At 44.0% G+C, this 22,692-nt stretch overlaps 2 protein-coding genes across 5 annotated transcripts in view; one reads left to right on the forward strand and one right to left on the reverse strand.

The window, feature by feature from the left end:
* ift74 (intraflagellar transport 74) overlaps window positions 1-22,692 on the reverse strand; it is a 91,914-nt gene that overhangs the window by 61,362 nt on the left and 7,860 nt on the right. The window lies entirely within an intron of this gene.
* LOC137369382 (leucine-rich repeat-containing protein 19-like) lies at window positions 643-22,179 on the forward strand. Of its 2 annotated transcripts, XM_068030527.1 has the most exons (6): window positions 643-736; window positions 1,067-1,195; window positions 5,915-6,020; window positions 11,136-11,502; window positions 11,778-12,005; window positions 21,345-22,179. In XM_068030527.1, the coding sequence occupies exons 2-6, from the start codon at window positions 1,164-1,166 to the stop codon at window positions 21,683-21,685; spliced, it is 1,074 nt and encodes a 357-aa protein (XP_067886628.1). In that variant the 5' UTR covers window positions 643-736; window positions 1,067-1,163; the 3' UTR covers window positions 21,686-22,179. The 2 variants fall into 2 exon arrangements, with proteins under 2 accessions (XP_067886628.1, XP_067886629.1); XM_068030528.1 differs by lacking the exon at window positions 643-736 and having other exon boundaries at window positions 830-1,195.

Raw genomic sequence — 22,692 nt, forward strand, 5'->3', positions numbered from 1 at the left:
TGCTTTTATTCATTCCACCAAATTGGGCTTAGTTTGATCTCCCAGGTGAAACACCGTGCATTAGCTCATTTAATCATCAAGATTCTGCAATGTTGTAATGTAACTTAGACTATTCAGAAAGATGTTTTACCTGAAGTTATTCAAACATCGAGTATTATTGGTTGCAGTATGTTAAAGGAAAAAAAAAATCTACAAACTGAAAGCCACAGAAGATAAACATTTGCTGAGCGCTATTGCAACAGGTTATATTTATTAGAAGCAGTCAATGGAAAGTATTCAAGTGGCAGTTACCCATGGAAATCAGTCTGGAGTACAATTTTATTTCAAAACTTGAAAACTATTGAAACAGATATGATTCTTAAATGGCTACCATTGAATACAATTGAAACCAACAGAATTAATTATTATGTGAAGGAATAGAGCAACAATTAAGCACACTAGCATTTCAAAAAATGGAGAAGGTTATGTCAATACTTGCATTAAGTAGGACAATTTTAAAAGAACAAAATACTGGGTTGAGATACGTTCAAATGTAACACATTAACAAATGGAGTACAGCCCCGTGGCAAATAATATATTCTAGTAATGCATTTTAGTTAATGTTTAGCTAAAAGTTCAATTCACATGTACTCTTATTTTTAGGACAAAAGTCATAATGAAACAGTTTATAATGTATGAACAAGAAAACCCTGCCTGCTAATTAAGACAGAAGAGCACTGGATGATCATTTTTAGAGGTATGAAACCACATTTTCCTGCTGAGATATTAAGCTTCCCATAGCTTATTGTGAGAATTGGATCTCCTTACTTTCTATGGATTTAGTCTTGAAAATGCTGAAAAACTTCCCAAACGGTTCAACAAGTACCTGAGCTATGCAGACCAGGAAGGGGCCAGGCTCAATTCCTAATCTGTACTCAGCTGATCTCACCAGAGGGCACAGTTAAGGCAAATCAGCCCAGGTTCTCTCTCTCTATCAAGCCACACCGCCCGTAAGCAAGTATGACTGAAGGTTGGGTAAGGACTGGATCGTGCTCAGTTGCGACATTCTCACTTTCTGTTCCCACAGCTCAATAGCGTACTTGCAATCAAGGGTTACAAGTGGCGGAGATCAGAAGGCGGCCAGTGCCTGTGGAACGAAACCCCAGGAAGGAGTCAACACCTTCATGAAGAGACAGAATACTGGCAGAGAAAGTTGGTAAGAAAATAAGGAATTGCTAAAGACAAACGTCGGGCCATACCATGTGAGCTTGAAGTTACTTGTCTAATTTGTACTTTTAGATGGGAGCTTGCCATAGGCTTAGGCAGGCCTGGATTTTGGCAGCAATGCAGATGTATTCCTGGGATCAGCAGAACTGGGTCAGGTCGTATCAAACATTTGATAACCACTGGGAAGTGGGATTGCAGGATCTGGCAGCACTGGCAAAGACAGTCCTGAAGCCTTACAGAATTGGGAACTGCAGGCATAGCAAAGGAAAATCTTCCCCGACTTGTTCCTGCAAGCGCTGGGTGGGAGAGTATTAGGGGGAATTTGAAAAATATAGAAGAGAGGGGACAGTTGTTGGAAATCAAAATCCTGGTATTTGGGAGATTGCAAGTGTGATATTGAGGTGCTGGGATTTGGGGGAATGTGGGAGGTGTCAGGCTGCCATCATGTTGGAAGAGGGGTGCAGGGGTGTGGAAACATTTGAATGACAACAGTAGGGTATGGTAAAGTAGAAGGGATGAGGTTCAGAGGCCTGGGAGTAGCATGTAGGCATATTGGGATGGTGGTTTTGGTAGTTCTGGGAGAATAATGCTCAAGTGTGATGTTCAGATTTGGGGGGTACTGTGAAGGTGCTCCTGGGGTGCAGTGGTGTGGAGAGGTCAGGTTCTGAAGAATTGGGATTAGAGATTCTGAATTGTACAACCATTGGACAGGATGCAAGTGCCTGGGAGAAGTGAAGGGGAGATTTGCATTTGCATCAGCAGACAGTACTTGTGAAGGGAATTCCAGTGTATCGTCAGATTGGAAATTAAGAGGGAAATTTTAACCCCAAAAACTTATAGATTTAGGTCAGGTAGGAAGTAAAAATGTAAAAAAAAATCTCAAAGCTGAACTCAACCCACCACTTCCGGTTTAAACAAGGACAGGACTGGGAAGGAGGCGAGGACTGCTGCATGGAACAGCTCAGTGCTTTTCCAGCACTGCCTGTGGGCCAGGAGGAGCAGAAGGGCTTCCCCCATCTGATCCATCAAACAAACTAGTTAACCTCCTCCTTCAGTGTCCCATCCTCCCCTTCCCTCCGTCCTTTCTGCTCCCTGGTTGTGCCCAGGTGCCACAAGTCTACCCGCCCAACAACCAACCAGTCTTTCAATCTAGCTGGCTGCAACTGGGAAATGATTTCAAAAATGGTCATCAGGTCCTGCCATTAAATTCCCTTGCCATCTTCCCACAATAACGGAGTCTAAGTTTGGAGCATTTGGGGATTAGGAGAATGGATTTATGTTGCGGATACGTCTTTAATAGAAAGGAGCTATGGGTACTCAAAGGAACACTGGGAGAGGGATCGTGGCATATTGGAGAGGGAGATTTCAAAGTCTGGGATCCGGCAGCACTGGGAATACATTTTAGAGGTTTGTAAGCACTAAATGTAGGTCCTGGGACTTTTTTTGGGATGGAGGGACAGGCACAGCTGGTTTCAGTGTCGCAAGTCCAGCTGCAATTTTGAAGCAATGGAGAGGTCCGACTTTGGCAGTATGAGGAGAGGGATGGGGAGGGGGGTGGGAACTGTCAGTATTGGGTCAGCAGTGTCTAACATAGGAAAAGGAGCAGGCCATTTAACCCTCAAACTTGTTCTGTGATTCAATGAGATTATGGCTGATCTGTGGCCGAACTCCACATATCTGCTTTTGCCCCAATTCTCCAAACAGCTTTGATTCATAAAAATCTATCAATCTCAGATTTAAAATTTAGAATTGATCCATCAATTGACATTTGCAGAAGATAGTTCCAAACTTCTATCACCCTTTTTGCGTGTAGTTTTTCCTAATTTCATACCTGAAAGATCTGGCTTTAATTTTTAGACTATGCCTTCTGCCCTAGACTCCACAACCAGCACAAATAATTTCTCTCTATCTACTCTATCTGTTCCCACAATATCTTGAAAATTTTGATCAAATCAATTAACCTTCTAAAACCTCAGTTTGTGAAATCTCTCATAATGTAGCCCTTGAAGTTCAGGTAGCATTCTGGTAAATCTACGTTGAACTCCCTCCAAAGCCAATATATCCTTCCTAAGGTGTGGTGCCCAGAACTGCTCATAGTACTCCAAGTGTGGTCTAACCAAAGCTTTGTATAGCTGAAGCACTGCTTCTACCCCTTTTTATTCTAGTCCTCCAGATATAAAGGCCTTCTGGAAGTCCATATAAATAACATTCATAGCTATTCCCCTATCACTACTTCATTTACCTCTTCAGTTCAATCACATTCATCAGGCATGACTCACCCTTTACAAGTCATGCTGGCTCTCTCTGATCAGCTGAACGTTTTCAGTCCTTCTCTCTTTATTTATAGACTCCAGTAATTTCCCAACAAATGTTAGGCTAACTAGTTTATAACTCCCTCCTGGTTTCTGCCTCTCACCTTCCTTAAATGGCAGCAATTTTCCAATCGAAAGGAACTGTTCTCAAAATCAAAAGAACTTAGGAAGATTATAGTTAGGGCAATGTTCTCAACTACTTCCTTGTGAGAGAGAATGGGACCCAAACTGCCATTAGCCCTTTGAAAACCATCAAGTCCGAATGCCACCCCCCTACCCACCCTGTTCAAGTACTTTCACACATCAGCTGCCTCCTCCTCTGACCTGATGGCAGCCTGTTTGGCAGTCTCAAGTATCCCCTCACCCATCACTTTCCCCATTGTCAGCCAGTTCCTAGCTTTATGTTCCATACTTGGGGCATTTAAGTGTTACAACTACTTAAAATGATTTGATGAAACATGGAGTCGTGTAATTTCCAGATGTGTACTCCACGTGTGCCAGAAGTGCAGAAACAGGAAATTTAGACTTTAGTCCTCTGTTCATATTTGCTGAATTAGTCTTTAATATAGTTTTAATATAGAAACAAAGATCACTTCATAAAATGCTCAAAAGATCATTTAAGCAGCTTCGAAAGCTTTATCTCTATAACATTTTTTAAAAAACTTTTGTCTGCTGCACTTGCTGTCAACTTTTGCCATTACATATTCCTAGGTCCACAATTTATGAAGGAAACTGCCTAACTTGCCACACAAGAATTCTATCCTCCTGCCATTATAACAGACGTTGTTGCCTTTCCTCTGCATTGTTTGCCCGTGAGAAGAAAACCACAACTGTTAATTCATTGTTATAACTGTCATCATTTGGCTGATATAAAAAGTTTGAGACTTCAGTCTTTTAGTAGAAATAAAGAAATCCTCAAAGGATTCAAACCCACAACCTCTACCACCTAGAAGGACAAGGGCAGCAGATGCATGGGAACACCACCATCTGCAAGTTCCCCTCCAAGCCACTCACCATCTTGACTTGGAACTATATCTCCACTCCTTCACTGTCGTTGGGTCAAAATCCTGGAACTCCCTCCCTAACAGCACTGTGGGTGAACCTACCTCACATGGACTGCAGCAGTTCAAGAAGGCAGCTCACCACCACCTTCTCAAAGGCAATTAGGGATGGGCAATAAATGCTGGCCTAGCCAGCGACGCACACATCCCATGAATGAATAAAAAAAAATTTAACCATCAAGTCCTTTGGCACATGCTGCATGCGGTGAAATTCTGTAAACTGCACATGCTCAGAATGCAGATATCATTGAAAAATCCAGCTGTTGGGCAGTAAAATATCCAAATCAAAGCTCAAACTTTCAAGACAGTTTGGGGCCGTGAAATTTTAATTCAGGTTATTAAAAGACAAAACAAAAAAAAAATCAATGGGTAAATTCAATCATATAATTACAAAATCCTTTTAAAAAATGTTTAAAACCTAATTTGATATTTTGAATGATTTGTGAGAAAAAGATATTGCAGTGCCATCTGGTGGCATGACAATCATTACAGGAAGCTTTGTCAATTTAACAGGGGAATTCTGATTAGAACTCCACCTGGTGCCATGACAGGTTGCCATTTTAATATTGAAATTCCCACTGGAGAGGTTTATATAACAGATTACAATAGTATGCATGCCAAAACGTTTCCTTGGAGACAGAAAGGATTTTTAGTTGTTTCTTGGAAAATAGTCTTTCCTTTATATGTTAGTGTTTTTCTTTCTCGTGTTTCCTTGCCTCTTGATTTCTCCCTGAAACATTTAATCTCAGTGAAAGTCAGATTCTAGTGTAAGAAATTGTCAGGCATGTGAAATGATTATATTTGTAACTTGTCTCTTGCAAATAGTTACAAATATTCAATAACATGTATGTGTTTATTCCATAGGGAAAAGTAACGGGCTTATAAAAAAACTCAATTCAATATCGCTAGTCATGAACAGTGTAGATTTCTTTTATAAAAAATGCGCATCATGTTCTGCTACTTGCTCTGTAGAGCTCGCTCAGGCTTCTGGCATAATATACATAAATAAAATAATGAATTTAAGACAAAGTAAACCTTGGAGGTAGATTGGGATTGAAACCCTACAAGTAGCAACAGTCAGGATCCTCAAATCTCTTCCAATACCAACTGGTATTCAATTAATGGCGGAAATTTTCAACTGATGTGAGAAAAGGATAAAAAAAAGGCCACGAAAAGCATCATTCCAGCATGAAATGATGGGGCCGAATTGCCTGTCTCTGTGCTAATATATCCTATGCAAATTCTACTTTAAGTATTGCTTATTCATTATCAAAACATAATGATAAAAAAAAATCCAAACTCTCATTAACTGAAAGTAACGTATTTATGTTGCAGCACAGCAGGGATTATGACAACCAGCTGGCTTAAACTTTGGACTGGAAATGTTATTTTGACAACAGCTGCAATAGCCTTATCTCCATGCAATTTCAGGGATACAACCGTAAGTACAGTCGTAGTTTAAGGAATGATGTCAACAGATTTTAGAAAGAACCTGCGTACTTGAACTGCCATGGCATCCTAAAATGTTGGTACATTTTGTGGTATTCTGGGATGGCAGGATTATCCTATGAGAAGAGATTGAAGAAGCTGGGCCTACATTTTTTTATTTATTCTTTTATGGGATGTGGAAATTGCTGGCAAGGCCAGAATTCTCTGGAGTTTAGAAGAATGAGAGGTGATCTCATTGAAACATACAAAGTTCTTAAAGAGCTCGACAGGGTAGATACAGGAAGGATGTTTCCCTTGGCTGGGGGAGGGGGGAGGGTCTAGAACCAGGGGACACAGTCTCAGAATAAGGGGTAGGCCATTTAGGACTGAGATGAGGAAGAATCTCTTCAGAGGCTGGTGAATCTTAGGAATTCTGTACCCCAGAGGGTGGTGTAGGCTCAGTCATTGAGTATGTTCAAGACAGAGATCGATCAATTTGTAGATATTCAAGGCATCAAGGGATATGAGAATAGTGCAGGAAAATAGAGGGAGATCAGCCATGATCTAGTTGAATGGCGAAGCAGGCTCAAGGGGCCGAATGACCTACTCCTGCTCCTATTTCCTATGTTCCTATGTCTGTTATCCTTTCCGTCCCCCTACCCCATGTTTTATGCTTTCAATTTGGTGGTTAGAGGTAGTACAAGAATAGACATTTTGATCCAAAAGAGATATTTTTTAAATCTCAGTGTGGACATGAATAAGGGTAAAAACATCAATGGGGCGTTAACAGCTATAGCAGCATTGCAGCAAGCAGGACATGCAACAGGTACTGATTCCAGCTGCCACCCAAGGAATACCAAAATCAAACCATTTCTTAGAGGGGCCAAGTAATATTTATTCCTCATTTTTATACTCAGCTTCTCGATAACATCTACTTCTTTCTCATATTGGATGCCTGGCTGGGCTTCCGCCATATTCTAACTAATGACAAAAATAACTTCATACAATTTATAAATGTTTACTGCTCTAATTTATACGACTCTATTTCATAGGTATGCTGGCAGCTTGAGTTGGCACAATGCTGCTGTGGTATTTGTGCCTTGCTTTAGATGGGTAATGCTTAGTCAGCATTCCATATTATTTCCTTGCGGAAGAACTAAGTGTGTTGCAGAGCTTCATTGGAATTCTGGGTATCTTTGGGTTGTACATTTCAAAGGTCGTGCATGCGAGTCAGTCACATACAGCAGTGGCAGCTCACTCCTGCTGCCTGCTTTTCTTGCCTCCTTCCTATGCTTACTGCACCAGGTGCTTCTTGAAAAGAAGATAATGAATGAGCTTACAAGATGGACAACATTTCCATGGTCCTTTTTATTCGGCTTTGCACCTCTTGGCATTTAAAACTGATGTTCCTCGCTCTAACATTTGGCTTTGCGTTTCCGGATATATTTTAGGGGCTCAGCTACCTCCTACTGGCATTTGACAGCTCATTAAGTTAATTAAGTTGTCACTAGCTGGCTGTCCAGGGATAAATCGGCCACCGACTGAAATTTTTAAGCAAACCAGGAGTAAGTTTTTCACAAAATTTTAGTAACCTAGTTAATTCCCAAAAAGCACAAAAATAGCAATTTCTAGGCTTTAGCTTGTTAACAGTGATTAGCAATAAACCCATAAAAATATGTTTTAAAGAAAGTATTAGAACACAAATAGGAGCAGGAGTAGGCCATTCGTTCTCTCGAGTGGGCTCTGCCATTCAATAAGATCATGGCTGATCTGATTGTGGCCTTGACTCAACATTCCTTCCTGCCTCCCATAATCCTTGACTCCCTTGCCAAACAAAAATCTGTCTAACTCAGCCTTGAATATATTCAATGATTTAGTCTGCACTGCTCACTGGGAAAGAGAATTACAAATACTAATAACTCAGAAGAAATTCCTCATCATCTTAAATGGGAGATCCCTTAATTTGAAACTGTGTCCCCTCGGTCTAGATTCCCCCATGAGGGGGAACATCTCAGCATCGACCCGGTCAAGCCCCCTCAGAAACTTACACATTTCAATATCATCTCTCAATCTTCTGAACGCCAATGAGTATAGGCCCAACCTGCTCTATCTTTCCACATAAGATCCCTCATCCCAGGTATCAGCCTAGTGAACCTTTGCTCAACTGCTTCAAAGCAAGTATGTCCCTCCTTAAATAAGGTGACCAAAACAGTACAGAGTACTCTAGGTGAGGTCTCACCAATGCCCTGTACAGCTGTAGCAACACTTCCCTACCTTTATACTCCACGCCCCTTGCAATAAAGGCCAACATTCCATTTGCCTTCCTAATTACTTGCTGTACCTGCATGCTGATGGTTTGTGATTCACGTACAAGGACACCCAGATCCCTCTGTACCGCAGCATTCTGCAGTCTCTCTCCATTTAAATAATATTCCGCTTTTCTATTCTTCCTGACAAAGCCGACAACCTCACATTTTCCCACATTATATTCCATCTGCCAAATTTTTGCCCACTCACTTAACCTATCTACATCCCTTTGCAGACTTTTTGTATCCAGCTCACTATTTGCTTTCCTACCTATCTGTGTATCGTCAGCAAATTTGGCTACAATATAGTCGCCCCTTTGTCCAAGTCATTAATATAGATCGTAAATAGTTGAGGCCCCAGCACTGATCCCTGTGGCACTCCACTAGTTACAGTTTGCCATCCTGAAAATAATTCTTTTCTCCCAACTTTCTGTTTCCTGTTAGCCAGTCCTCTATCCATGCTAATATACCACCCCCAACATTATGAGCTCTTATCTTGTGTAGTAACGTTTTATGTGGCAGCTTATTGAATGCCTTTTGCAAATCCAAATACACTACATCTACTGGTTCCCCTTTATCCATCCGGCTTGATACATCCTCAAAAGTACTCTAATAAATTTGTCAAACACTTCTTCCCTTCCAAAAAACCATTTTGACTCTGCTTGATTGTACTGATATTTTCTAGATGTGCTGCTTCTTTCTTTCTTCTTTTGGGCCTCCTTATCTCGAGAGACAATGGATACGCGCCTGGAGGTGGTCAGTGGTTTGTGAAGCAGCGCCTGGAGTGGCTATAAAGGCCAATTCTGGAGTGACAGGCTCTTCCACAGGTGCTGCAGAGAAATTTGTTTGTTGGGGCTGTTGCACAGTTGGCTCTCCCCTTGCGCCTCTGTCTTTTTTCCTGCCAACTACTAAGTCTCTTCGACTCGCCACAATTTAGCCCTGTCTTTATGGCTGCCCGCCAGCTCTGGCGAATGCTGGCAACTGACTCCCACGACTGGTGATCAATGTCACACGATTTCATGTCGCGTTTGCAGACGTCTTTATAACGGAGACATGGACGGCCGGTGGGTCTGATACCAGTGGCGAGCTCGCTGTACAATGTGTCTTTGGGGATCCTGCCATCTTCCATGCGGCTCACATGGCCAAGCCATCTCAAGCGCCGCTGACTCAGTAGTGTGTATAAGCTGGGGATGTTGGCCGCTTCAAGGACTTCTGTGTTGGAGATATAGTCCTGCCACCTGATGCCAAGTATTCTCCGAAGGCAGCGAAGATGGAATGAATTGAGACGTCGCTCTTGGCTGGCATACGTTGTCCAGGCCTCTGGGGACAAGATGTGCTGCTACTACCTCTTTAATAGTGGATTCTAACATTTTCCCAATGACATATGCTAGGCTAACTGGCCTATAGTTTCCTGCTTTCTGTCTCCCACCTTTCTTGATTAGAGGTGTTACATTTGCAGTTTTCCAATCCACCGAGACCTTTCCAGAATCTAGGGAATTTTGGAAGATTGCAGCCAATCCATCCACTATCTCTGCAACCATTATTCTTTAAGACCCTTGGATAAAGGCCATCAGGTCCAGGGGACTTGTCAGCCTTTAGTCCCACTAGTATTCCCATCACTTTTTCTCTGGTGATTGCGATTGTTTTAAGTTCTTCCCTTTCGCATCCTGATTTTCTACTATCTTGGGATATTTATTGTGTCTGCTACTGTGAAGATGGGGACGTGGTGGTATAGTGGTAATGTCACTGGACTAGTAATCCAGAGGCCCAGGCTAGTGCTCTGGGGACATGGGTTCGAATCCCACCATGGCAGATGGTGGCCATGAAGCCACTGCCAATTGTAAAAACCCATCTGGTTCACTAAAATGTCCTTTAGGGAAAGAAATCTGCTGTCCTTACCTGCTCTGGCCTACATGTGACTCCAGACCCACAGCAATGTGGTTGACTCTGGAATGGCCTAGCAAGCTACTTCAAAGGCAATTAGGGATGGGCAATAAATCTCACATCCCATGAACAAATAACCACTGCGGCACAGTGGCGCAGTGGTTAACACCGCAGCCTCACAGCTCCTGCGACCCGGGTTCAATTCTGGGTACTGCCTGTGTGGAGTTTGCAAGTTCTCCGTGTGTCTGCGTGGGTTTTCTCCGGGTGCTCCGGTTTCCTCCCACAAGCCAAAAGACTTGCAGGTTGGTAGGTAAATTGGCCATTATAAATTGCCCCTAGTATAGGTAGGTGGTCGGGAAAAATAGGGACAGGTGGGGATGTGGTAGGAATATGGGATTAGTGTAGGATTAGTATAAATGGGTGGTTGATGGTCGGCACAGACTCGGTGGGCCGAAGGGCCTGTTTCAGTGCTGTATCTCTAAACTAAACTTGTTCAAAGTCTCTGCCATTTTCTTGTTTCCCAGTCTCGACCTCGAAGGGACCAATGCTCATTTTAGCTCACCTCCACATATTCTACGTCTCCCTCTAGTGCATCCCAATTTCAATCACTCCACCTTTGAGGCTGCGCCTTCAGCTGCTTGGGCCTCAAGGTCTGGAATTCCTTCCCTAAACCTCTCTGTCCTCCTTTAAAATGCTCCTTAAATCCTACCTCTTTTACCAAGCTTTTAGTCACCCATCTTAATATTTCAATATGTGGCTCGGTGTCAAATTTTGTTTCAGAATACTCCTGTGATGTGCCTTGGGATGTTTTACTACGTTAAAGGAGCTATATAAATGCAAGTTGTATTAAAAAAAATTCTCAAAGTTTGATGAACACGACAAGGTATTTGTTAACTAAATGCCAATAATCACCTGAATCATTTCTTATTTTCCTACAGTGTGACTACAGTGGAAAGAATTTGACATTAATTCCTTATGATTTACCTGCAAACACAACAAAGCTAAACCTCACGAACAACAGCATTTCTTTAATTTATCATGATGTTCAAATCCTTTCAAAATTAGCCCAACTGAAGGAATTGTACCTTGGATACAATCTCATCTGCAATTTACCTCCTGGAGCGCTCAATAATTTAAAAAAGTTGGCTGTACTTGAACTGCACAATAACTGTCTTACAAATGTTGACAGAGATGCTATGAAACCACTGAATTTATCACGTTTAACACTGTATGGAAATCAATGGAACTGTAGTTGTGGCCTTCTAGGTCTACAGATGTGGCTTAATGAGTCAAAAGTACACCTGGGTAAGTTCAACTCCCAAAGTGATGATGGGTTTGCAAAATTTCTTAGTTACTGTATTTCTGAATGATGAATCTCACCAGGGAACCGAAAGTTTCTTTGTAAAGTTAATGGTCAGTAATCTTACTGCAGTGAATTGGATTTTCTAAATTACTGAAGTTAACCTACTAAGACTTAAATACTGATGTAAATTTTTTGACAATAGGAAATAGGTATGACAAACAGGCATTCTCAAGAATTTTATATATATTTGGAAAGTTACATCTTATTTCAACTACAGGTTATCCAAACATCACAACATGTGAAACCCCTGAAGAAATGCAATTGCGTACCATCAGAACAGCTCTCATCAAGAAGAATGGATGTTTTTTAGACTCTGCATCTTCTCAGGATAGCGCTATTGCCAAAAGCACACTTGACACAAACTTATCCAAGAATATGCACAATGCAGCATTGCAATCTCCTGTGACTTCACAAAACACCACTGGGAATCAAACAGATGGTTCAGGTACTACAGCATTTATTATCAATTGTACACGTTTCTCACGAGTAACAAGAGAAATCATAGTCCAGCACTAAATTTCAGGAAATTTCTGACAGAAAGGCAGTTAATAAGAAATTGAGGTGATACGGATGCTGTACCATAGAGTGACTGGTGCAAATTGTCAATTTACAGCAACACTGGACAGGGCCTGAGTAACTTTCTCAGCTGTTCTTGCAACTGTAATTGACAAAGTGACTAAAAAAGACAAACTTCATGCTTCTCTCCAAAGGAAGCCCGCAATAACCAGGATTTTTAAAAAATTCATTCATGGGAAGTGGGCGTCTCTGGCTAGGCCAGCATTTATTGCCCATCCCTAATTGCCCTCGAGAAGGTGGTGGTGAGCTGCCTTCTTAAACCGCTGCAGTCCATTTAGGGTAGGTACACCCACAGTGCTGTTAGGCAGGGAGTTCCAGGATTTTGACCCAGCGACAGTGAAGGAACGGCGATACAGTTCCAAGTCAGGATGGTGTGTGACTTGGAGGGGAACTTGCAGGTGGTGGTGTTCCCATGTATTTGCTGCCATTGTCCTTCCAGTCGGTAGAGGTCGCGGGTTTGGAAGGTGCTGTCTAAGGAGCCTTGGTGCATTTCTGCAGTGCATCTTGTCGATGGCACACACTGCTGCCACTGTGCGTCAGTGGTGGTGGGAGTGAATGTTTGTAGATGGGGTGCCAATCAAGCGGGCTGCTTTGTCCTGGATGGTGTCGAGCTTCCTGAGTGTTGTTGGAGCTGCACCCATCCAGGCAAGTGGAGAGTATTCCATCACACTCCTGATTTGTGCCTTGTCGATGGTGGACAGGCTTTGGGGAGTCAGGAAGTGAGTTACTCGCCTCAGGATTCCTAGCCTTTGACCTGCTCTTGTAGCCACGGTATTTATGTGGCTACTCCAGTTCAGTTTCTGGTCAATGGTAGCCCCTAAGATGTTAATAGTGGGGGATTCAGTGATGGTAATGCCATTGAATGTTGAGGGGAGATGGTTAGATTCTCTCTTGTTGAAGATGGTCATTGCCTGGCACTTGTGTGGCGCGAATGTTACTTGCCACTTATCAGCCCAAGCCTGGATATTGTCCAGGTCTTGCTGCATTTCTACACGGACTGCTTCAGTATCTGGGGAGTCACGAGTGGTGCTGAACATTGTGCAATCATCAGCGAACATCCCCACTTCTGACCTTATGATTGAAGGAAGGTTATTGATGAAGTAGCTGAAGGTGGTTGGGCCTAGGACACTACCCTGAGGAACTCCTGCAGTGATGTCCTGGAGCTCAGATGATTGACCTCCAATAACCACAACCATCTTCCTTTGCGCTAGGTATGACTCCAGCCAGCAGAGGGTTTTCCCCAATTCCCATTCACCTCAGTTTTGCTCGGGCTCCTTGATGCCATACTCGGTCAAATGCTGCCTTGATGTCAAGGGCAGTCACTCTCACCTCACCTCTTGAGTTCAACTCTTTTGTCCATGTTTGAACCAAGGCTGTGATGAGGTCAGGAGCTGAGTGGCCCTGGCGGAACCCAAACTGAGCATCACTGAGCAGGTAATTGCTAAGCAAGTGCCTGGCTGATGGGGCGGTAATTGGCCGGGATGGACATGTCCTGCTTTTTGTGTACAGGACATACCTGTGCAATTTTCCACATTGCAGGGTAAATGCCAGTGTTGCAGCTGTACTGGAACAGCTTGGCTAGGGGCGCGGCAAGTTCTGGAGCACAGGTCTTCAGTACTATTGCCAGAATATTGTCAAGGCCCATAGCTTTTGCAGTATCCAGTGCCTTCAGTCGTTTCTTGATATCATGTGGAGTGAATCGAATTGGCTGATGTCTGGCATCTGTGATGCTGGGGACTTCAGGAGAAGGCCGAGATGGATCATCAACTCGGCACTTCTGGCTTAAGATTGTTGCAAATGCTTCCGCCTTATCTTTCGTACTGATGTGCTGGGCTCCCCCATCATTGAGGATGGGGATATTTGTGGAGCCACCTCCTCCAGTTAGTTGTTTAATTGTCCATCACCATTCACGGCTGGATGTGGCAGGACTACACAGCTTAGATCTGATCCGTTGGTTATGGAATCGCTTAGCTCTGTCTATCGCATGCTGCTTACGCAGTTTGGCACGCAGATAGTCCTGTGTTGTAGCTTCACCAGATTGACACCTCATTTTGAGGTATGCCTGGTGCTGCTCCTGGCATGCCCTCCTGCACTCTTCATTGAACCAGGGTTGGTCTCCTGGCTTGATGGTAATGGTAGAGTGGGGGTTATGCCGGGCCATGAGGTTACAGATTGTGGTTGAGTACAATTCTGCTGCTGCTAAAAGGCCCACAGCGCCTCATGGATGCCCAGTTTTGCATTGCTAGATCTGTTCGAAATCTATTCCATTTAGCACGGTGATAGTGCCACACAACACGATGGACGGTATCCTCAATGTTAAGGACGGGACTTCGTCTCCACAAGGACTGTGCGGTGGTCACTCCTACCAATACAGTCATGGACAGAACCATTTGCAGCAGGCAGATAGGTGACGACGAGGTCAAGTATGTTTTTCCCTTGTGTTGGTTCCCTCACCACCTGCCGCAGACCCAGTCTAGCAGCTATGTCCTTTAGGACGCGGCCAGCTCGGACTGTAGAGCTGCTACCGAGCCACTCTTGGTGATGGACATTGAAGTCCCCCACCCAGAGTACATTTTGTGCCCTTGCCACCCTCAGTGCTTTCTCCAAGTGGTGTTCAACATGGAGGAGTACTGAGTCATCAGCTGAGGGAGGGCGGTAGGTGATAATCAGCAGGAGGTTACCTTGCCCATGTGTGACCTGATGCCATGAGACTTCATGGGGTCTGGAGTTGATGTTGAGGACTCCCAGGGCAACTCCCTCCCTACTGTATACCACTGTGCCACCACCTCTGCTGGGTCTGTCCTGCCGGTGGGACAGGACATACCCAGGGTTAGTGATTGCAGTGTCTGGGATATTGTCTGTAAGGTATGATTCCGTGAGTATGACTATGTCAGGCTGTTGCTTGACTAGTCTGTGGGACAGCTCTCCCAACTTTGGCACAAGCCCCCAGATGTTAGTAAGGAGGACTTTGCAGGGTCGACAGGGCTGGGTTTGTCGTTGTCGTTTCCGGTGCCTAGGTCGATGCCGGGTGGTCCGTCAGGTTTCATTCCTTTTTATTGACTTTGTAGCGGTTAGGTACAACTGAGTGGCTTGCTCGGCCATTTCAGAGGGCATGCAAGAGTTAACCACATTGCTGTGGGTCTGGAGTCACATGTAGGCCAGATCAGGTAAGGACAGCAGATTTCCTTCCCTAAAGGACATTAGTGAACCAGGTGGGTTTTTACAACAATCAACAATGGTTTCATGGCCATCATTAGACTAGTTTTTAGTTCCAGAGTTATTAATTAAATTCAAATTCCACCTTCTGCTGTGATGGGATTCGAACCCATGTCCCCAGAGAAATACCCTGTGTCTCTGGGTTACTAGTCCAATGATAATACCACTATGCCATCGCCTACCCTTTAAAGCAGATTCCCCAATGATTTAGTGGGTTTATCCAGTGAGCTGAGCTATACACACCCAAATTTGATTCCTGGTCTATGTTGAGTTAGCTTAATGCATTTGGGGTGGAGACGGGGTTGCTATAATTGGCTTCAGAGTTCCTTACTTCAGGAGGCAAAAAACAGCCAGGGCTTTGACTTAGCCAATGATCCCTGCTTAGAAATTTCATATATACAACTTGAGTGAGCTCAAGATTGTGCTCAGTTGTTGGGGCGGCAATGGTGTAGTGGTAATGTCACTAGACTAGTAACCCAGAACCCCAGGATTATGCTCTGGGGACATGGTTCAAATCCCACCACAGCAGATGGTGAAATTTGAATTCAATTCATAAAAAAAATCTGGAATTAAAAAGCTAGTCTAATGGTGACCATGAAACCATCGTCGATGGTTGTACAGAGAACCAGCATGGACTCAATGGGCTGAATGGCCTCCTTCCTCTGTGCTGTATTGACTATTACTTCATAATTTCCCAAAGTTATTTACTTTAACAGGCAATTTTTTCTTCAATTAACTTTTGCCTGCAAAATAAATGACAGTTTTTCTGTTCCATTAGATGAGGAGTGTCAGTTGCCAATTGTAAACTCAGAACAGCAGAATGTGCCAATGCGCCCTTTGCCACTTTCAGCACCAGCCTTGCTTGTAGCTCTTCTGAGGTGGCCAGTTTTGTGCTATTACAAGGCCAAAGCCAACAATTCCTTTGGCCACCTCTTGAAGTATGTCTGTCGAAACCATTCACTATGCATCTCTACCAAAATTCAAGCATTGAGTGGTTGTCATCACCATCCTGTTGCATGGGCTCGTTACAAAAACAAATGCAACTGCTGGAGCACTTCCATCAACGCTATCTGCAATCCATCACGAACATCAGATGGCAGGACTACATCACAAACAATGAAGTCCTTAACAGAGCCAATATGCTCAGCATTGAATGCATTCCCTTATGATAATTGCACTGGGCAGGCCATGTGTCATGCACAGAGGATTCCAGAATGCCAAAAGCTGTACTTTATGGTGAACTATGCTCTGGTAAGCGAGATCGATGTGCACCTCGCAACAGTTGAAAAGACAGCTCTCACTGACCAACGGCTGTGGGAGCAGGAGGCTGCCGATAGAAACAGCTGTGTTTTTTTAAAAATTCATTCATGGGATGTAGGCATCACTGGTTAGGACAGCATTTAGTGCCCATCCCTAAATGCCCTTCAGAAGGTGGTGGCTAGCCGCCTTCTTGAACCGCTGGAGTCCACGTGGGGTAGGTACACCCACAGTGCTGTTAGGAAGGGAGTTCCAGGATTTTGACACAGCGACAGTGACGGAACGGCGATATAGTTCCAAGTCAGGATGGTGTGTAACTTGGAGGGGAACTAGCAGGTGGTAGAGTTCCCATGCAACTGCTGCCCTTGTCCTTCTAGGTGATAGAGGTCGCGGGTTTGGAAGGTGCTGTCTAAGGAGCCTTGGTGTGTTGCTGCAGTGCATATTGTAGATGGTACACACTGCTGCCACTGTGCGTCGGTGGTGGAGGGAGGGAATGTTTGTGAATGGGGTGCCAATCAAGTGGACTGCTTTGTCCTGGATGGTCATAGTCATAGAGAGATACAGCACTGAAACAGGCTCTTAGGCCCACCGAGTCTGTGCCGACCATCAACCACCCATTTATATTAATCCTACATTAATCCCATGTCCCCTACCACATCCCCACCTTCCCTCAATTCGCCTACCACCTACCTACACTCGAGGCAATTTACAATGGCCAATTTACCTATCAACCTGCAAGTCTTTGGCTGTGGGAGGAAACCGGAGCACCCGGCAGAAGCCCACGCGGTCACAAGGAGAACTTTCAAACTGAATGCAGGCAATACCCAGAACCGAACCCGGGTGGCTGGAGCTGTGAGGCTGCGGTGCTAACCACTGCGCCACTGTGCTGCCCTGGTTTCGAGCTTAAGTGTTGTTGGAGCTGCTCCCATCCAGGCAACTGGAACGTATTCCATCATACGCCTAACTTGTGCTTTGCAGATGGTGGAGAGGCTTTGGGGAGTCAGGTGGTGAGTTACTCACTGCGGGATTCCTAGCCTCTGACCTGTTCTTGTAGCCATGGTATTTATATGGCTACTCCAGTTTCTGGTCAATGGTAACCCCCAAGATGCTGATAGTGGGAGATTCAGCCATCATAATGTCATTAAATGTCAAGGGCAGATGGTTAGATTCTCTCTTGTTGGAGACAGTCATTGCCTGGCACTTGTGTGGCGTAAATGTTACTTGTCACTTATCAGCCCAAGCCTGGATATTGTTTTTATTTTTTTTTAATTTTTCATTTAGCGATACAGCACTGAAACAGGCCCTTCGGCCCACTGAGCCTGTGCCGACCAACAACCACCCATTTATACTAATCCCATATTCCCTACCACATCCCCACCATTCTCCTACCAGCTACCTACACTCGGGGCAATTTACAATGGCCAATTTACCTATCAACCTGCAAGTCTTTGGTTGTGGGAGAACCCACAGGGAGAACTTGCAAATTCCGCATAGGCAGTACCCAGAACCGAACCCGGTTGCTGCAGCTGTGAGTCTTATCCGGGTCTTGTTGCATTTCTGCACAGACTGCTTCAGTATCTGAGAAGTCACGAATGGTGCTGAACATTGTTCAATCACCAGTGAACATCCCCACTTCTGATCATATGATTGAAGGAAGGTCATTGATGGAACAGCTGAAGATGGTTAGGCCTAGGACACTACCCTGAGGAACTCCTGCAATGATATCCTGGAGCTGAGATGATTGACCTCCAACAACCACAACCATCTCCCTTTGCACTAGGTATGACTCCAACCAGCGGAGAGTTTTCCCCGATTCCCATTGACTCCAGTTTTGCTGGGGCTTCTTGATGCCACACTCGGTCAAATGCTGCCTTAATGTCATGGGCTCTCTCACCTCATCTCGAGTTCTGCTCTTTTGTCCATGTTTAAACCAAGGCTGTTAAGGGGCAGGAACTGAGTGGCCCTGGCAGAGCCCAAACTGAGTGTCACTGATCAGGTTATTGCTAAGCAAGTGCCGCTTGATAGCACTGTCAATGATACCTTCCATCACTTGACTGATTATTGAGAGTAGACTGATGGGTTGGATTTGTCCTGCTTTTTGTATACAGGCCATACCTGGGCAATTTTCTATATTGCCAGGTAGGTGCCAGTGTTGTAGCTATACTGGAAAAGCTTGGCTAGGGGCGCAGAAAGTTCTGGAGCACGGTACTATTGCCAGAATGTTGTCAGGGCCCATAGCCTTTGTAGTATCCAGTGCCTTCAGTCATTTCTTAATATCACACAGAGTGAATCGAATTGGCTGAAGACTGGCATCTGTGATGCTGGGGACTTCAGGAGGAGGCCGAGATGGATCACCCATTCCGCACTTCTGGCTGAAGATTGCTGCAAATTGTTCAGCCTCATCCTTTGTACTGATGTGCTGGGCTTCCCCCATCATTGAGGATGGGGATATTTGTGGAGTCACCTCCTCCTGTTAGTTGTTTAATTGTCCACCACTATTCACGACTGGATGTGGCAGGACTGCATAGCTTAGATCTGATCCGTTGGTTGCGGGATCACTTAGCTCTATCGCACGCTACTTACCCTGTATGGCACACAAGTAGTCCTGGGTTGTAGCTTCACCAGGTTGACACCTCATTTTGAGGTATGCCTGGTGCACTCTTCATTGAACCAGAGTTGATTCCCCAGCTTGATGGCAATGGTAGAGTGGAGGATATGCCGGGCCATGAGGTTACTGAATGTGGTTGAGTACAATTCTGCTGCTGCTGCTGATGGCCCACAGTGCCTCATGGATGCCCAGTTTTGAGTTGCTAGATCTGTTTGGTCTATCCCATCCAGCAGAGTGTTACTGCCACACAATACGATGGAGGGTATCCTCACCGTGAAGATGGGACTCCGTCTCCACAAGGACTGTGCGGTGGTCATTCCTATCAATACTGTCATGGACAGATGCATCTGTGGCAGGTAGATTGGTGAGGATAAGTTCAAGTATGTTTTTCCCTCACCACGTGTCACATACCCAGTCTATCAGCTATGTCCTTTAGGACTTGGCCAGTTCAGTCACTAATGGTACTACCGAGCCACTCTTGGTGATGGATATTGAAGTCCCCCACCCAGACAGCATTCTGCACCCATAACCCTCAGTGCTCCCTCCAAGTGGTGTTCAACATGGAGAAGCACTGATTCATCAGCTGAGGGCAGGGGTGGTAGGTAGTAATCAGCAGGAGGTTTCCTTGCCCATGTTTGACCTGATGCCATGAGACTTCATGGGGTCAGGAGTCGACGTTGAAGACTCTCAGGGCAACTCCCTCCCTATTGTATACCACTGTGCCACCACCTCTGCGGAGTTTGCCCTGCCGGTGGGACAGGACATATCCAGGGATGGTGATGGCAGTGTCTAGGACACTGTCTGTAAGGTATAGAAAATAGGAGCAGGAGTAGGCCATTTGGCCATTCGAGCCTGCTCCGCCATTCATTATGATCATGGCTGATCATCCAACTCAGTAACCTGTTCCCGCTTTCCCCCCATGTCCTTTGATCCCTTTCGCCCCAAGAGCTATATCTAACTCCTTCCGTGAGTATGACTATGTTAGGCTACAGCTTGACTAGTCTGTGGGACAGCTCTCCCAACTTTGGCACAAACCCCCAGATGTTAGTAAGGAGGACTTTGCAGGGCTGGGTTTGCCATTGTCATTTCCTGTGCCTAGGTCGATGCCAGGTGATCCGTCCGGTATCATTCCTTATTGACTTTGTAGCTGTTTGATACAATGAGTGGCTTGCCAAGCCATCTCAGAAGGCATTAAGAGTCAACCATATTGCTGTGGGTTTGGTGTCACATGTAGGCCAGACCAGTTAAGGACAGCAGATTTCCTTCCCTAAAAGACATTAGTGAACACAACAACCAGGAAAGTGGTGCACAACAACAAGGAAAGCAGTCTACAAGTTTGAAACAAACAGACGTGAGGCTGCTGAAGAAAGGTGCAGACAATGGAAGGAGTCTGCTTATGCTAGAACCCCTCCAAACTAGGGGTTCTTGTGCCCCAACTGCATAAGAACCTACAGATCAAAAATTGGCCTCTGCAGTCACCAATGATCATGCCAACTACCAGAGAGCCAAGCCTTCCCATGATCTTCACCTGTGAAAAATCTGCCATCATCATCACAGCAGTAATTCATCAAAAAAAATACTTAGACAGGTTAAAGACTTGCTGTTACATAGCGCTTTTCACAACCACTGGATGTCTCAAAGTGCTCTACAGCCAATGAAGGACTTTTGTAGTGTAGTCACTGTAATGTAGGCAACGTGGCAGCCAATCTGTGCACAGCAAGCTCCCATAAACAGCAATGTGATAATGACCAGATAATCTGTTTCGTGATGTTAATTGAGGAATAAGTATTGGTCAGGACACTGGGCATAACTCCCCTGCTCTTCTTCAAAATAGTGCCATGGGATTTTTTACATCAATCCAAGCAGGATGGGGTCTCGGGTTAATGCCTCATCTGAAAGATGGCAGCTCTGACAGTGCAGCATTCCCTCAGTACTACACTGGGGTGTCAGCCTTGAATTTTGTGTTCAAACCCTGAACCTAGAACCTTGGTGACTCAGGTGAGAGTGCTACCAACTGAGCCACAGCTCACACTGTAAAATCTAACATTTGAGTCAGTGATACCTTGCAAAAAAACAGAGTATTAGTACTTGATATTTGTCTATGCTACTAACTTTTTTAAAAATTAGATCAATCCAAATTTGGGAAATCCTGGAAATTTGTAGTCGGTGTCATGGCAACGTCAATCTGCATATCTTCAATACTTGTCCTCTTTGTAAAATGCATCAAATGGTACGACTGCCTCTTTGCCTATCACCATCACCGACTGCAGGAAGAACCAGAACTTTTCATGGAAAAGACATCTATTGAGGCTGGCATCAATAGTGACCCACAGGCATCAAGAAAAACTGAAAACAGTGACCAACAAACTGAAGTGAGGACGACCATTTACAACCTTTCTGAAGATGATGATGGCTACATTGAAGATGGGTATATAGATGCTACAGGATTCAATGATTGTGAGGAGTAGTAATCAAGGAAATGGCTTTGGATCTAGATTTATTCTAGTAATGTTACCTGATTCAGCTGACTGACTCTGGAGGACATATGATAAGTTAAAGCAGTCACACTTTTAATAATATAGCCACAAGCTACCACGACTACAGTTTGACTACTTTGAAATGTTTTGTATATCCATTTCCCACAACATACAGACTCATTGTGTACCAAGAAGAAAAATCTCCTAAAATTCACACTCAAATTATACAAAAGTATTAGAATCCAAAGTTCAGAAACGCAATGTAGAGTTTAAAAAATGTGATATAGTTGAGACTATATACCAATAATTCAAAGCACCAAGAATATCATTGTTATTTTCCCTAAAATTGTTGCCATATGTCTGTTGATCTACAATTATGGTTAATAATAAAGATAGGAGGCACAACAGAAAAGATATTGTTGAATTGTATTATGTATGGTCGATTCAATATGGAAATATTGTAATAAAAGCTATGATAATTTGGATCCCATTTCAGCCTGACAGTCTTTGCCAATGCTCCTCTTATCACTCCACATATCCTTTAATATTATCCTTTTCAAGCAATTGCTTAATTTCCTTTTAAGAGAGTCATGAGCGTGTTTCAACAACAATTTGTAGCCGAGTTCCACATTCCAACAATCTTCTGCATAAAGATTTTTTCCAATCTCCTTTAGATCTTATTATTTTTACTTTCTACCTTTTTGTTGCTGTCTTACTCACCAGTAGTAACAATCTTTTGCTCTTTACCTGACCATAACTTAGAATTTTTGAAGATCTCTATCAGCACATCCCTCAACTTTCTCAGCTTTTGTATAAAGTCCTAACTTCTCAAGTTAATCTTCACAATCATAACCCCTCTGCCCAGGAAACATTGTAGCAGCTTTTCCATTACTCTTATATCCTAACTATAATAGGCTGCCCAAAACTATACACAATATTCTAATTACAGCTTAATGCCTTGTATAAGTTCAACATTAGTTCCCTGGCCTGTATTCAAA

Source organism: Heterodontus francisci, chromosome 4 (assembly GCF_036365525.1).
Source record: "Heterodontus francisci isolate sHetFra1 chromosome 4, sHetFra1.hap1, whole genome shotgun sequence".
NCBI lineage: Eukaryota > Metazoa > Chordata > Chondrichthyes > Heterodontiformes > Heterodontidae > Heterodontus > Heterodontus francisci.